The sequence below is a fragment of the Chlorocebus sabaeus genome, chromosome 15, assembly GCF_047675955.1.
Source record: "Chlorocebus sabaeus isolate Y175 chromosome 15, mChlSab1.0.hap1, whole genome shotgun sequence".
In the NCBI taxonomy this organism is placed as follows: Eukaryota; Metazoa; Chordata; class Mammalia; order Primates; family Cercopithecidae; genus Chlorocebus; species Chlorocebus sabaeus.
In genome coordinates, this window is record NC_132918.1 from 84,001,612 (window position 1) to 84,019,140 (window position 17,529).

At 37.3% G+C, this 17,529-nt stretch overlaps 1 protein-coding gene across 11 annotated transcripts in view; it reads left to right on the forward strand.

Moving 5' to 3' along the window:
• Nucleotides 1–15,837, forward strand: part of LPP (LIM domain containing preferred translocation partner in lipoma) — a 741,617-nt gene extending 725,780 nt beyond the window's left edge. For all 11 annotated transcript variants that reach the window (XM_038002350.2, XM_038002347.2, XM_038002351.2 and 8 more), the window contains one exon: nt 874–15,837. In XM_038002350.2, the coding sequence (XP_037858278.1) occupies nt 874–1,002 (129 nt within the window). In that variant the 3' untranslated portion in view covers nt 1,003–15,837. The remainder of the gene's footprint in view (nt 1–873) is intronic.
• The last annotated feature ends 1,692 nt before the right edge of the window (nt 15,838–17,529 follow it).

The following is a 17,529-nucleotide window of genomic DNA, read 5'->3' on the forward strand; positions in this document are numbered from 1 at the left end:
GCATTTAACTGTTATGTAACACTTTTCAAAATGGACCCTAAGAGGAGCTGTCCACAGTAGTATATTCCTTTACAGTTATGCAGTTCTTTGCATTTTTTTTTTTTTTTTTTTTTTTTTGATCCATTGTCTTCTTTGATCTTCTCAACAGCTCGGTAAGGTAGAAAAATCAGAAGCTATTTTCAGAGTGGCAGTCAGCCTGTGCGCATTGAGGCAGACTGTGGCAAACCTATGGGTGGTGCTCAGGAGGCCTGTCCCCCAGACTAGCAGTCTTTGCTCTATACAATGCTGTCTCCTTTAGAAAGTACAGCAAACCACTGCTCCCCACAAACTTTAGGATTTTATTTTCTTACTACAACTGAAGTAAATACACAGAACCCACTGGTGGCCCTTCTGCTTGGCAGAAATCAGTCTACCTTTGCTGGAGCCCAGAAATGGCCAAAACATTCCATTCCTGTACCTGTGCATGCATTTTGAGAGATCCTTAAACTAATGGTTAAGGGTAAAAATGAATCAGTGGTTAGGGACATTCTTATTTTCTCTTGTTATTTGAGTAGGGGCAGCAAACTTCTACATGGGAGCCAAGATGGGTGGCCTCTTCTCTTCTTACACCTGTATTTCATATGGAGTGACCCTAGGAGGATTATATTTATGGCCATTTATATTTATGTCCCCAATCTCTAATTCAATTACATTCAAGATATACTATGTTATATAGTGGGAGAAAGGATGCAGGGGATTAGCAGAATGTAAAGCAGGAAGGATAGTAAGTGGCCACATTATGGAGGCCTTGAATAGAAAGCTCAATCATTTGTTCTCCACATATGTACTTAACATTTTTACTAGCATCGTTTCCATCTGTCTTTACTGTTCTAGGATTGCGGTGGTCTCCTGTCTGAAGGAGATAACCAAGGCTGCTACCCCTTGGATGGGCACATCCTCTGCAAGACCTGCAACTCTGCCCGCATCAGGGTGTTGACCGCCAAGGCGAGCACTGACCTTTAGATTGAGTCACCTGTTCAGCTGGCACTGAGAAGAACGAACACAAGACAAAGATAAGAAATACGAGAGGAAAGGCCATCAAACTACAGGATAGTCTCTGTTCTTCATCTGCTATTAACCTTTCCTTAGAAACACATAAATTATGAGATTTTTTTTTAAAAGTTGTTACCAAATACACATTTCACATTGAATCATGTAGGATCTTGATGGGCCTTTGTTCCCAAGGACTTCCACATTTTTGCACAGATTATGCTCCATCCCATTCACTTCTGCATTCCTGTAACTTTTAATCCCTATGTTTGTCTCACTTTTCATCTGGTTGAATGGCTTTTTGTAGTGTGGTATTTGCTGTCACATAGTTTTTCCTGGGTGAGTCTGCCAACTCACAGGTGCTTTTGGCTTGAAATCTCCATCCTATCATTTCCGTTTTGCCTGTGACTGTAAAGAGTAGCCATTCTTTTCCCATGTACTGAAGAATATATTTTTCTGTTGCTTTATACTACTCATGTCCTTGGGGAGGGAAATGCACAATTTTTTTTTTGTTAGGCTGTAAAGAATTTAAGTTGTAAATTACATAAGTTAGAACAAGCCCAAATTTAATTTGCAACCATCAGAATTCAGAATCTATAGTGACCAGTGATCAAGGCTAATTGGAAAAGAGTTATCGGCCCATAGCTAATAAGTGCTGACAGACAACTAAGCTTCAGTATTTTTCTAAAGAAATTACAGGTGGGATATGCTAGAAAAGGCATTTTGGGGTTATGTTTAAAAAACATTATTGTCCCACAATATTACCTTAAGATTTTTCTTTTCTACACTACCTGGACATGGTAATACAGACAAACTTGGTTTCTTCTAGAATATAACATTTTCAATATTGTCCCAGTCTTCATCTTAGCAATATTGTCATGTTTATTCTAATATCCAACACAACTATCAAAATTGACTTTTTCTCTAGAGGATGAAAGCTGTGAAAAAACAGTTCAAATGTTCTTCTTTTTCTTTTTTAGGACCAGGTCCATTTTGCCTGACAATTGCAAATCAGAGCATGCAAAATAAAATTGTGCAGTTTTGTTTGGTTTACTTTCAAAAGAGTAGAAAGCCTGAAAAGATTGTGAAACCAGTTTCATTATTCTCATAATCCCTTCTGCAACTGAAATTACATATTGCAGGAGACATTTTCATATCATCAATGTGACATTTACACCACACTTTCAAAGACAATCACTGAAAAAAAAATTGTCTTTATGAGCTAAAAATATGCAGAATCTCTGCCTAGAATCTTTATTCAAACTTTTATTAGCCAGTGAAACACTCGCTTGCCAACTGCCAAGCCATACTTATTAAGTTTGAACATGTTTCACTTAAGGAGAAACACCTAGCTTAGTCATGGCAAGTTGCCATTTTGTAAACTAAGTATTTTGGATTGAGACTTCTTAAACCTTTCTTCAAATCTCCCACAAATATATACTTTTAAATTATGGAGTATTTTATGTCTACAAAAAGGTATAAATAATAATATAATGAATTCCTATATACCTAACACCCAGTTTAAGATTCCAAAATAACAAATGTAATTACATCCTCCAATGTACCCTTTCCTTACTCCACAGATATCTTTTTCATGATTGTGAAGTGATGTTCAGATTTCTAGTGATTTTTTTTTTAATTTTTAATTTTAACATCAGAACTGAAATGAAAAAATTATGGATACATGTTTTGAATTGCAAACTATTCCTCAGGAATTCCAATTAAATTTCTTTTACTTGAATAGGAATGATCATAAAAGTGATTCTTTTTTTGTGACTAGAAATTCTTAAGCCGATGGTCACTACAGCTCATCCTTAATGTATGGCTCGTTTGCTTTTGTCACTAAACAGTTTTGTGTTAGCACCACCAAAATTATAGCTTTTAAGAGCTTCCTTTGACCACTGTCTTTTATTTACCCTGCTTCTCTTCTCTTTGACCGTATATTTCTCATAATGTGAAATATGATGAGATTCACTTAGGGGAAGCATGTGAGTTTTCGGAGGCAATGTCAACTGTGTCTCTGACTTGCTGCCTTCCAAATTGAAGGCCAGACCATGCTGATGACCTCAAGGAGCACTACTATTTGGCAATAGGGCAGATAATGTAATCGGCTTGAATTTTGACTTAGTAACTTTTTATGTAACACTTTGGGGGAAATTCTCTTTAGGACAAAGCAAAGAGTTCAATTTATTGAGGGGTAGATTGTATCTCTTAAAGTGGCCATATTATTATTAATTTTGCCAAAAGAAGATGAATATATTGAATATTTATACTATAAAATGTAGTAACATTCTACTTGTTTATTACGTTTAAATCCTTATGTAACTGAATGTTTACATGTCAAGAGAAAAAGCTGTAAGAAAATGCTGTCACAGACCCATCCCTGTGGCATCGTCAGCAGAATATTGCTTGCTTACAATCTTTATTATGCATTCTTATAACATAACCTCAGAGTGTCTTTACCAAAGGTTTTTAAAGTAAATCTCTTTTTAAGATAGACTTATACTTTTATAATAATGAATGTGCACTCATACATATGTAGAAATATTTAGATTTAGAGGTTTTTTTTTTCTTTCACAAGGTATAATAAGGAAAGGATCCTACTATATTTTATTCTAGGGTTTCTTAAATATATGATTTATATTACTGTCTTTTCTATTAATCATTTGATTTAAACAATGCCAAGTCACTCTTTAATGTTTTAGTTGCATGAAATTTTGCCTGCAACAGAGAGAAAAAGATTGTATTACCTTAATGATTATAATCATACTGTCTGCTGATATAATATCATAATTGTTGTGGTTTAAATACATAAATAGTAGAAAAAATCAGAGTCTATAACAGAAAGTTTGTAAAAATATGCTGATTTTGAAAAGTATCAAGAATATAAATATTTGGTAATTCTGTGTAACAAGAGAGACATGGAAAAGGAAAAAAATCCACTATATCATGGGCTCTGCAGAACATATCAAAATAGGATTTCTCAAATTTGGCAATCTCCAGACCATACTGACTCAACATGGCGTCTCACTGGCAAAGAAAATGGCCTTTAAAACTCAAAAATAAGACCAGGTGCAGTGACTCACACCTGTAATCCCAGCAATTTGGGAGGCTGAGACAGGAGGATTGCCTGAGGCCAGGAGTTTGACACCAGCCTGGGCAACACAGTGAGACCTTGCCTCTACAAAAAATAAAATAAAATAAAAACCAAATTAGCCAGACATGTGGCATGCGATTGTTTAAATAAATAAATAAGTAAATAATTGACTCAAAAAAACGAGTCATGTGTCCCAGTATAAGGCATCAGGTTGTTAGATGCTGGCATCTCTGCAGTGCAAAGATGTGGGTTCTTTTTCTTGTCATTAACACATTGTTATTCCTGTAGGAGGAACTTCTCTGATCAAAATAACTTTTTTGAGTATGTTCTGATTAAGGAGGTGGACTTATCAACACTATAATTGTTCCCTATAAAAGATTCTGCAGAGATGTTTATGGTGAGGTTTAAAGGATATGCAACTCTACATTTAAACAAATATTTTATATTTGGGTACAGAGGAAGAAAGAGAGAACTTTTTCCATGGGGCTATAGTAGAGAGTTAGTGGAATATAGACAGGACTCTGAAAACACAACTTCCAACCATTTTTATAGGTAGTGAAAATCCTATTAATGTGAACCAGCCAGGAATAACAGTGTTATTTCTATTTGATACGGTTTGGGCTTCTCTTGTCAAATCTGCGTCGGCTGCCCCCTGATACTTCCATTATCAAGTTTTGAAGGGTGTTGGGGAAATTATGGCAGCTGCTAGGGAGATCAGGGAAACACTGATGTAACCTCAAAGCCTCTCACCATTCCTCTTGGCTTGGAAAGGCTTTATTTTTTCATATACATTTCTAGAAATATTGCTATTCTACCTTAGTATTTCACATTTGTAGTTCAAACAAGCGATTGTCCATCTGTTGCCTAGAGCTATAGTACATGTGTGTTATGAATGAAATATGACAGCATGTTCCATACCCCTGCTTTAGCCATCTGTGGGAAACCAGCAAACTGAAAAAGATACCTCTGCAAAATGTGCCTCAAGTCCATTTCTTGAGATCGCTCGTTTGGTGCACTCTCGTGGGAGACAATCAGAGAACAACATATACTTGTGCCTTATTTTCAAAGAATCTATTTACACTACTATGAATATTCTACTGAAGAGTCAATGATGTAAATGATAACCACCAAATCTCAAAAGTATACTCACCAAAAAGTAAAAAAGAAAAAAAAAAGAAAGAAAAGAAAGAGAGAGAGAGAAGTCAACTTTTCATCTTAATATATTCCAGTAGTATTTATTTTTTCCTTGTCTTGGAAGTATCTCATAGGTCTTTAAATGAGTAAAACATTTTTATGCCAGAAGGTGATATAATGGATGTTAGTGTCTTTTATTTGATTTTACAGTAGCTTTAGTCAGATAATGAAGACAGAGACTTCAGCTTGAGCCTTTACCACCCGTTCAGCGTATTTTTTAATTGTGTTCATTTTATTTGCTTAATAGTGGTCCAAACAAGTTCAAAACTTGTTCTCAGTGAGGCATTAATATGGTGCAACCATGAATATTTCAGACCAAATTATTTACTTGACAGATAACTAGAATGAAACTTTTCTCATGAGGCTGTTATTTGGTTAGCATAGCCTTATTTCAAACCTTTAAAAAGTTACCTGACTGAAGCTACTATGACTTGGTAAGGATTCTTCCTCTCTTCCTTTCTTCCTCCCTTCCTTTCTCCCTCTCCCTTCTTCCTCTTCTTATTTTCTTTCCTACTTTCCTCTCTCCCTTTCTTTCCTTCTTTCCATCCTACCTATTAGTGTTGCTGTACTTGGATTTTTTGTAAATTAAATCAATGCATTATGGTTTTATGGAATTATGATTATATTAATAAGGGGAAGGCTACCAGAAAATAGATATGGCATCCATAAAATCTTCCTTTCTAGGGGCGTATTTTTTAGGTTGTATTTATTCATAAGGTGAAATGAGATAATAGAGTCTTTCTGTTTCATTTTAATGAATTTTCATCAGGGACTGAGGTCATAGATTCTTGGAAAATTCATTTGTGACTGATCTAGTTTTCTCAGCTGTATGCAAAGTAATCTTTCAAAGACTAGGTTAAGAATTTTTTTTTTTTTTTTTTTTTTTTGAAACAGAGTCTCGCTGTGTGGCCCAGGCTGCAGTGCAGTGGCCCGATCTCGGCTCACTGCAAGCTCCACCTCCCGGGTTCACGCCATTCTCCCGCCTCAGCCTCCGAGTAGCTGGGACTACAGGCGCCCGCCACCACGCCCGGCTAGTTTTTTTTTTGTATTTTTAGTAGAGACGGGGTTTCACCATGTTAGCCAGGATGGTCTCGATGTTAGCCAGGATGGTCTCGATCTCCTGACCTCGTGATCCACCCGCCTCGGCCTCCCAAAGTGCTGGGATTACAGGCTTGAGCCACCGCGCCCGGCCGCAAGATTTTTTTTTAAGTCCAAAGCAATTTAACCACAAAAAAATTATGTTTTTAATGATGGCATTTTATTTTATTCCATTGCAGCTTGATAACTTTCCTTATAGCAAAGGAATAACTATTATATTTTCAGAATTTTAACATAGATTAGCACTTAGCCTGTGAGACTAATATTATATTGTAAAAGTTGATACTAAAATATTTTTCAGCAGGTTGGACAGCACCAGGTTTTCTTAGATCACAGACTACAGGCATAATTTCCCTTCAGTCCAGAAAAAAGGACACTAATTCCCTTTTCTATTTAATTTTCCTGGTCCTTGTGCAAAAAGTTGTAGACTCTATGTTAGTTACAACATGCATGTCCCTTATTTTGTGGAGAGCTGTGTGAAAGATGTGTTTGTTTCTTTAACTGATTGACAGGTCCCCCTCAAAGTTACACACAAAAAAAAGTGCCACACTTTTGCTGTTAATTTCTGGTTGTTATTTAACTGACAGAAGTCTCTTAATGCACGAATAAATATCTCTACATCTAGCCTTTGTTTAAAATAAAAATTAATATTCTACAAACACCTATGTATACTAGAGAGGGGGGAAACACTGTAACTAATTCCTTTATAGTACTTTCAGATTATTGCATTAAGCCTTTCATGTTATGTAGCATTGTTAATTTTTCCTAGATACCCATCCATCTACTTAAGGGCCAGAGAAATCCTTATTCATTTAATTGTGGTGGGCATTTACTTAATGTACCCAAATAAAAACATTATTAAACAGCCACAGTTGCATTCAGTCAATTTGGCACTGAATGTGGCTTCTAAATTCAGTTCTCTACCCTACAAATGGAATGTTCTACCAAGAAAGAGAAGCATCACCATGTTATCTTGTGTTCTACACCACTACAGAGAGTTACAGTTGCCCCCAAACACGAATACTATTCCCAAATAAAATAGAATCATGGGCCTTTTAAAGATCTGAACCTTCTCTGTTATTTCTCTGATGAATTACCATCCCATATCTTCTTAGTCCTGGCCAGTATGTAGTAGTGCTCATATACGTCTATTCTAGCTCTGTAGCTCCACACAACAAGTCTTAAGTCCAAATGTTTGCCTCTTCATGTCTGATATCACCAACTCAGTCAACTTTTCTTCACTTATTGACATAGTGTCATGTCCTGTCACTCTCTGCTGCTTCTTTAAACAATGGACACAAACATATTTTCTAATTTTCAGTGTCCTCAATGAAACTTGGCAATTCACCATGAGTCAGGCTAGGTTGAAAGGCTTTCTTTAGGGTTGAAAGTAAATGAAATTGGAATCACCCAAAGAGAATTTCCCCAAAAATCCTCAGACCCAGAAGTGTAAAAGCTACAGAAGGATAGAACTCCCATGTTACTTTTTGTTCTGTACGATTTTGGATGTTGCCAAAATCAAATTCATTCTGAAAACAGGAAGCAAACTAATGCATATGCCATCCATGAGATTCCCACTTCTGGGTCAGTTCATAATCCATTCAACCCTTTCCTTTTATCCTTGTCTTCTTCAGAATATGACATTTTTCGTCCATATTTTCATGTTAAATATTAACACTTTATAGGTTCTACACAAATATATGGACACTTTACAGGTTATACATAAATATTTGCTGGTTGATTGGTTTTGAGATTCACTTCATTCTGTGCTCAAATATTTGTACCTAGAGATGTTACACGTTAGAAAAAGTGAGCAGTTTCTTTCTCTAATCATTTAGGAGTCCATATTTTTATTTTATTTTTTTGTCTCCCCAACATCCTTATCTCTTACTCAGCTCTTCAATTTAATAATTACCAAATAATCACTGTAAGAGAATCAGCCCCTAAGTAACTTTGATTCAAGCCAACTGTAATAAGATCCAACTGCTTCAATCTGTACTTACTCAATAGGAAGGAAAGTGGCATCAGGAAGAGTAATTCCAGTGACATTAGTAAGACTTTATGGAGGACATAAAATTTGATAAAAAATCTTGAGCTGATGAATTGACTTGATTTGGAAGTTGAGAAAAGAGTATTTAAAGCACAACAGGGAAACATGGGCTATACTCAGAGAAGACCCTCTGCATCGGCCAAAATATCATGGATTCTGGAAATTCCTTCTTAACAGAAAAAAAGGCTTCCAAATAATCAGGCTCAATGGGAAGAAAAAGGCATATAGGAAGCCTGAGGAAGTATTTACTTGCTTTTCCATCTTTTTATAATTGGAAGAGAAGATGGTCTGCCAAAATGTAACCCAGCATGCACAGTATGAACAGGAAGCAGCCCTCCATGAACTTTATTATAACAGAAAATGAGCATTCTTATTGATCCACAGCTACATCGTCTATTCTTGCAGCAAGGGTACATGTCCTTTGACCCTCCACAAGAGAACAAGCAGGACATCTCTATTTTCCTATTGAGTCTAAGTCCATTATTAGAAAGGACTTCCCGGCCATCTGTTCCACTTGGTATTAAAATTCCCTTACAGATTCATTGCTAAGTGCCAATTCTGACTACTTAAACATCACCTGTGTCAAGGAGCTCATTATTCCGTGAGGTCTTACATTTCTTTCATCACATTTTGTTCCAAGCTACCCATGACTTTAAAACAGAGCCAGCCTTTGGGGCATTGTTCTCTTTGGTGCCCCACAAAACCTGTAGTACACAATACAATGTTTCTTCCCCCTCCTTTTCCTTCCATCTATATTTGTTTTGTTTTGGGCATTGCATTCCTTTTTTTAAAAAACTTTGATTACACAAATTTTTAAGAATGTCTAAAATTAGTCTGAAGGATGTTCTGAGGGCCAGACATTAGAGTTGCTGAGTTTTTTGCTGCTGGTTGTACTTTCCTATTTAGAAGACAGACCATTCTGACAGTTGTTATGTAGCCTCATGCCTTCCCCAGTAACTAACCCATGAACAGTAGTCCCCTTTTATCTGACCTGTTGATAATGACCTTTAAAATGTTGGGAAATGGGCCAGGCGTGGTGGCTCACGCCTGTAATCCCAGCACTTTGGGAGGCCGAGGCGGGCGAATCACGAGGTCAAGAGATCGAGACCATCCTGGTCAACCTGGTAAAACCCCGACTCTACTAAAAAAATACAAAAATTAGCTGGGCGTGGTGGTGTATGCCTGTAGTCCCAGCTACTCGGGAGGCTGAAGCAGGAGAATCACTTGAACCTGGGAGGTGGAGGTTGCAATGAGCAGAGATGGTGCCATTGCACTCCACCCTGGTAACAGAGTGAGACTCCATCTCAAAAAAAAAGAAAAGAAAAGAAAAGTTGGGAAATGTTGGTGTATAATCCCCATGTCTAACAAGGAAGAAGTCAAAAGCAAAAAATTGTGGTACTGCTGAAAACTCATTATTTCCGCTTAGTTCATCTGTGGAAAAGGATATCATTCTTGAGGAAAGGGGTTCTATTATGCTATAGTTTTATATGGAAATGTACAAATGCTTTCCTCATTGCTCTGGATGACTATTTAGTTTAAATAGTATACCTTTGTCTTGGGGAAGACCATGATTGTGGCTTCTCCTATCCGAGCTTTGAATGAGAGAGCACTGTAGGCAGAAACTGCCATCAGTCTCTTGGGCAGGACCTGGAGGTAACTTTCTAAGCTCTAAAATAATAATTCCTAAGAGAGCTTACAAACTGCTTCTACACAGAAAATAGCCCAGGGAGGATGGTTATTAATAGCCCTATTCTAGAAGAGAAAGATGAGGCTCAAACCATTAAGTGACTTGCCAAAAGTTATGACATAACTGGGAAGTGGCAGATTTGGGGATAAACCCAGGTCTTGCAAGTCCAGTGCTGTCTCCAAGTAGCCATGCTTACAGCTGAGAACACCTTAGAAGACAGTATTGACTTCTCAGAGTACCAGGCCCCCAGTCATCCAGGGAAATTCGGAGACCAATTGACTGCCAGGTGGCAAATCCACATGTGTACTGCAGTCTTGGAGATCATGTACAGCTTGCACACATCTATGTCATCTTGTGGGAAACCTCTAGGTATTCTGTCTGATCCGCACTGTGAGGAAGTTGGTGGGAAGAGGCCACTGATAAGAACAAACAACAGGCAGAACAAAGCATATTGCAGTAAATTTCCCCGGAGAGAGTTGGTTTACATTCCACTCACCAAAAACCTCTCTGGACTTTCAGGTTCAGAATATTAACCGAGACCATATCATTTAGAATTCATTAGCATGCAGAGGTGACTTGATTCCTAAAAGAAGCCTCTCTCCCATGGACCACGATGTACGTTCCACAGAGTCAGAAACCGCCGTAGGTTAACAATGCATTTTAGTCTCTCTCTCCATTCACATTTACTGAGAGCGCACCAAGTGCATGTTGCTGCAACAGGCGTTTCCGGTCCAGCCAATCCATGAGCTGACAATGTGGGTAAACAAATGTTATGGAACTGTTGGCATTTCTGAGATTTGGCCTTTGCCATTTGATAGACTTTGCTTCCCAGGATGCTGTCATTTTGTGATTTATGATAATTACAAGGAATGTGGTACCATGTTGTTTTCGGAAAACCTTCTAGAAAGCCTCCATGTATGCTCTAGAAGTTGCTCTATATAGCAGTTCAGGAAGTGAGTGTTCCTTTTCTTGAGCTGCATCCCTCAGGAAGCTGTACTTTTAGGATGTACTTTCCACTTTTTATTTCCTCTCATTTCACTCTTTAGTTGTTTGCTATATCCTAAAATATGTGAAGTGAGAGAAAAAATATCATTTCCTCTCATTAAATCTCCTGCATTAAATCCAAGAATCCTTTAAAATAATCATACCTGGTAAGTGTTTTATGCATTTCCCTCCCTGGAGTGTATCATCCATCAAGCCAGTATCATCATCCACCTGCTTATTCCCTGGGACTAATGAGAGCCAAGTTAAACAGCAAATGGCTTCTCACCCTTTCCTAGTCCTCACACCTGAGGAATAAAGGAGACATTAACGGGATCGGGAGAGCGGTGGCTTTGGTTGAGATGGCACATTCATAGACGAGGAAGGCGTCTCACCTCCCTGTCAGGCTTGATGAATATTATGGCCAATGGAGTGGAAAATGATTCTTGTCAAATAGACGGAGTATTCCCACCCCAGGAATGGATTAATAGAGGACACAATTTGAGCACTTCTCAGAATTATCTAGAATGCCTGAGTAGAGACTCACATGGGTGGAATCTGTGTTCTCATTAGAGGGAATAAAAAGACAATGAGGTGGTAAATGTGAAAAAAGCAGCCTTTTAGAAAAACATTATTTTCAAATACCTTTATAAATCATCTAATTTATCTTCACATAATATAAAGAAAAAACTAATAAAAATTTTCTTATTTCACTTTACATAACATATTCTGCCATATTTAGGGATCATACAATTGTATTGTCATCAAAACACACACACACACACACACACACACACACCTTCCAAGAAAGCTGATCCTTCAAAAAGTAAATCTTATTTTTAAGCACTTGGGTTTTCAGGCCAGGAAATTAATAAACCCGATACCTGACCCATTTTTGTAGCAGCTGAAAAGAAGAAAAAGCTATTTAAATTTTGTGTGGATCCATTTATCTCTTAAAATATGCCAAAGCAATTTGAGGTGGGGGTGGAAACAGGTATTTATCTCTCATGCATGATTGCCTCTTTATATTTCTATCTGTTGGGAAAAGGGTAAAGAACTATTCTTGGTCATTATTATCGATGTATTGTGTTGCCACTTCGTATGGTGCCTGCTGTGCTTTCTCCTGAGGCATCGCAGTAATCGTTGCTTTCTTGACTCTTTCCTTCATCACGAGAGAGTAAATATGAAGTCTGAATGTCATACCTCACCCCCAAATTATTTAACTCGGCTTCCAAACTAGTTTAAGAAATGCAAAATGGGAAGAGCTGGCTTTTCTTAGATACATTTCTTCTTTTTTTATTCTTTCTTGGGAGACGTTAAGTATAAAGGGAAAAAAGTTCCTTCTTCTCTCTCTTTCTCTTTGGGTGACAGCAATGCTCACTTAGTAATTATAAACCAGAAATAGGAGAGTAGCTTGGGCAGGTTATGATATATCTGCCCAATGTGTTTCATTCCTTCAAACATAAACTTTGAGAGGAAAAGAGATTTTTATAATTTAAATGCCAACGATAGGAATGGCCTCATATTTTAACTTCCAAATAATAAATGGGGAGCTGGTATTTGGGCAGAGTTTGCATTTTACTAATCCTGTATACCTTGAGCTTAGTTTATAGAATTGTGTCAAATACATCAACATGTCAGGATTATAGTGCCAAAAATAGTTAAAGTGCCTCGGACCTCCCTCTCTAGGTAGCAAATTGAAACTAGCATGGGACCATGCCATCCTTTTAGCATAATGGAGAAGTCTGAACTGAGGAGTATCTTTGATGAAAGACATTTAGGATCCTAGAAACTAAATCTTGTCACCAACACTTTATAGTAAAGTAGTAGCAAAATTATTTTTAAAAGACTTTCTTCCTTTTACTACCCATTTCCTCTCTTGGGAAAGCTGATGAGCAAATTATCCAAGACGCATTTCTTTATTAAGCAAAGTCAGAATATTTCCGCTCTGAAAATCTGTATTATGCCCTCATTCTTTTTCAAGAAACATCTCAAAGAGCAAATAGAATTAAACATGACACTTGATTGTCTGATTATTTGGCATGTATTAAATTACCGTGTGGTTTAATGTGCCTTAAGTGAAGATTTAAACTTAGATGCAAAACCTTTACAGTTGGATGTAGCGTTGAGCTTTTGCATGTTTTCTGTATAATAACCCACTTTTGTTTTGTTTGTTTTGTCTTTTAACCTACACCTTTATCATTACACTAACAGATTTGGGGCTTCTCTTTCTCTTCAACTAAGTAAGGGAATATGTGCAATGATGAGACATACAAAAAAGGAAAGGGAAAGGACTTTCTAAGTAGCAAATCTGTGCCGTGAAGTAGATGTGACATGAAGATACAGAGCCTGAGGATAGTAATTCTCCCTGAGCCACGCACACAGGCTTTTATTTCATGCCTTTTCTCTTTCTGTGCCATCACCTTTGAGAAAAACGATTGCACCTTCTCCAAGTCTGCCTTTTTAACAGCTACAGTTGAGTTGGCAAGACTTCCCCAGCTCTGAATATAGCCATTTGCCGACTCCGGCCTCTTTGCGAGACTGACTCAAATCTGTGATCTTCTGTTCAGCATACACATCAGCAAAGTGAGAAGATGAGCACTAAATATAGGCTCTATTAACTTTACTTTTAGATTTACTGCCTTCAAAAAGTGCCTATTCTGAGCAACATAAACGTTATTCCTTACATATGTATGTACACACGGTACCCAGAGCCGTACTGTGCAGCCTTCAAAAACATACCATCAGAAAGAGTAGGTGCTGAGATAAGGAAACTTTGCCAAATGGAAGAAAGTCACTCACTTCCAATATCCCCTCTCGAGCGGCTACCGTGAAATGGCTGCAAACACATTCCCTGAGCATCCCTTGCTGATACAGCTTCTTTATATTTATATCTTACTGGATGGTAGCATATTGCTGAGGTTTCCTGTACTCTGCTTCAAGGGAATGTAAGCTTTATGGCATTGAAACATTTAGTCAGGAAAAAAAAAAATGTTTAAGAGAATTAATAGAGCCATAGTCTGTATTAGGATGTGTGTCATATGTGTGTTTTATAAACTAAGCATTGGTGGTTTAGAGTGTTAAAGTGTCAGCACATTCTTTCTCCTTTTGTCTCTCAGGCTAACATGAGAGAAAATAAAGAAAAGTCTTGGCTGTGGGGATTGGAAGCTCAAGGGGCCAAATGTCCTTGCCAGATCCGTAGAGCATTACTTTGACTCCTAAAAATAGTAGTGTATGTTATTTGATGGCTTTTGTTTCCATAGTTCCATCACTGACAGAACTGTCAATACTGTTGCTGGAGCAGCAGCATAGCCTAGAGTGATGCATTCTTACCCAGGGATGGCAATAGGAGAGGGTCCATGTAAATAGGACGAGGTAGACAGTGCATGATTGTAGGAGAAGGGTTGAAGGGAGGACATGATTCCAAAAAAGATCGTTCTCAATGTGTCGTCTGACTCAACCAGCTGGCAGATTACACTTGCCAAGTCGTTCCCTTTCCTTCTAAGTCAGTTGGCTCCATATTCACTTGAATATGCCTCTGTTTGGGCAAAGCAAGATACCTCCACTTAACCTTTATCCAAGGAAGCTCTTGGTGTCCTCTTGGTCATAAAGTTGTCTCCTACCTTCCCCAGCTTTACCAAATGGAAGTAAAAGGGGACAAACAATGGAAGATGGACTCCATGCCATTGCAGTCAGCCACCATTCTGGTTTCCATATAAGGAGCTCCATTACATAAGCTACGGGTGAGGTTGGAACAGCTATGTTTCATAATTTCAAGAGTGTGACCACCCTGCTGTAGTCATCATCATTGGATGAATCCAGTTGACTCTTTGGCAAAACAGTGATACTTTTCACTAAAAATGCCTACTCTTCCTGTTGATGTTCCTTTTCTGTTTTTACCTTATCCAATTTCAACACTAGTCATTTTTTTATTTTTTCGAGAATCAGATTTTAGCGCTAGAAAAGAGTTAAAAATTTCAGTGTAATGTCATAAGGATGTTGGGATACAGAGATTTTTTTTTCCCCCTTGGAAACAAATGGACTGGGAAAGACATAGCACGGCTTTGCTCTGAGTTTCAATCTGATGATTATGACCATGAAAGATAATCTTATGGAAAGGTTAAATGGTGTTTACAAGTGGATAGATAAGGGGGGAGATGGTGAGAAGCCGGGTTTTCTCTACGCTAAATGTGTCTACTAAGAGCAGCACTTCCTACTAGCTAAGCACAATCATAGCCCCACCATGATGAACTGCTAGTCTGAATAATATTCCCTGACTTAGAGAAAGGCACACAAAAACATATAAGGAATATGTCTATTTTCATATGTGTGATACTGACAGAGCCATGGTATTCCTAAAATATAGGTTTCTCTTTTTTCTTATATTCTTAGCAAATTGCATTTATTCACTACATTACAAACCATCACTGATGTATCCAAAATAGCACACATAGTTCAGTATGAAAATAAGAGAATAAAATCTGTGATAAGCAAGTAATTTAGGTATTTTCTTTTGTGTTTATGCATTATCCGACTATATTAAGACCTGTTTTCTATTTACCTTCTATCAGTTTTCTCTATCAATTATGTTTTTTCAATGCTCTGTAAGAATGAATATGGAAATTATATTTCTTTTTTCTGTAAAAGAGTTGCAACTACTTTATTATATTTAGAAATCCAATAAACTTCTTATTACATTTACTTGCCTATGTGTGGAATTCTTTTTGAGTTGGATAATCTCTGTTTCCTTTTCTTCTAACCCCCTTTACTGTGTGACTCATTTTTTACATCATTTGCTTTCCATATGGTCTTCTGAGAAATGGAATATCTCTCATAGCAAATATGATGCCACAAGAGTATGAAAGCACCCACTCTCTTCCACTGTTAGCCCAGAAGAACTGAAGGTCAGAGGTGTTCTAAAATTATTTGACCACTCTGTGTCTTGACCTTGCAAAGACTTTTTCATTTTTAAAGCTGGATCCAAGTAAATGGGTCCCTTTGGGTGGGGTTGGAATTCTCCATTTTTGTCACAAACAAGTGGCTGACCTGTTCATACTTTTATTCCATCTGTATTACGCATACTTTTCAAACATTGAGAATTTCCTCTGTACTAGGCATCTCAAGCAATACAGATAGAAATGACATATAGTTCCTTTCAATGAGTTTATAATCTAGCTGAGCTGATAGATATGGATACAAATAACTATGGAGAAAGGAAAGGAATAACCACAAAGAGGGAAAAGTAACTTAGCATATTCAAGACTTTTCACTGTTACTCCATTTTGAATATCCTTGTGATTATCTTACCCTCATTTTATAGATGAAAATTCCGAGAGTGAGAAAAAAGGTTAATAACCCAAGATCCACATTCATTCGCTGAGCCTATTTTTCTCATTTTTTAAAGTAGCAGTTCTGCAGAAGAACCAAGACTCCTGATACCCAGTCTATTGATCCTTAATAAGAGTGATTAGCACTAGAGCATACATGAAACTCACCTGACGAAAGTTAGAAAAGAGTATTTGTTCTCTTTTCCACTAATCTCTCCAACATCACATTTCTGCCTACTAGTGCTGGGGCATCTGAGAACTACAGGTGGGAAGACTCTGTACTAAAGACCACTGTTTTAAACTGCCATAAACAAGATGAATCTTTGAACAAATGGTAGGTATATCAATGGGATTTGTGGTACTCGTAATTTCTTACCAGAAAGTTGTAAACAAAAGAATACATGAGATGTGACCTTGTCTTCTCTTTATTCTTCTACAAAGAAGCTATAAGAAGTAATCTTACCTTCCTTCTCCCTGTATTTCTCAAATTACTCTGTTTTTTCACCCACCCTTCTGCTCTGTTTTCTAACACTGTACATTCATTTGTTCCTTTTCAGAGTATAAAAGCTAGAAGAGCCTTTAGAGATTATTTTACTGACTTTGTGAAGAAATACGAAGTCTCAGAGATATGAAAGGACTTACCCAAAGTCATAAAATAATTTAATGACAGGGCTGGATCTTGAGTCCTGGCCTCCTGACTCTCTCTCCATTGCTATATACAAATGATTTGAATAATGCAGAAGAGAGTGGAAGAAGAGTTGTATTTATAACCTAATTTCAAGGAAAAAGACATTTCAAATGAAAAAAAAAAAAAACTGAGTGTTTAATGTCCATATACCCTAATTAAAAGAAATTCTAAAAAATATATTGCAGGAAGAGAGAAAGCTGAGAAGGAATGAATATCAACGATGCAACAGGAATGCTGAGCCAAGAAGATGGCAACCATATAGTTAATTCTAAACAGACTGGAATATGAAACAATTATTTTCTAAGTTGAGGGACTTAAAAAATTTGAGCTAAAATACTAGACAATAGTGGAATGTAGGCCCAATGACTAGAGTTAAAT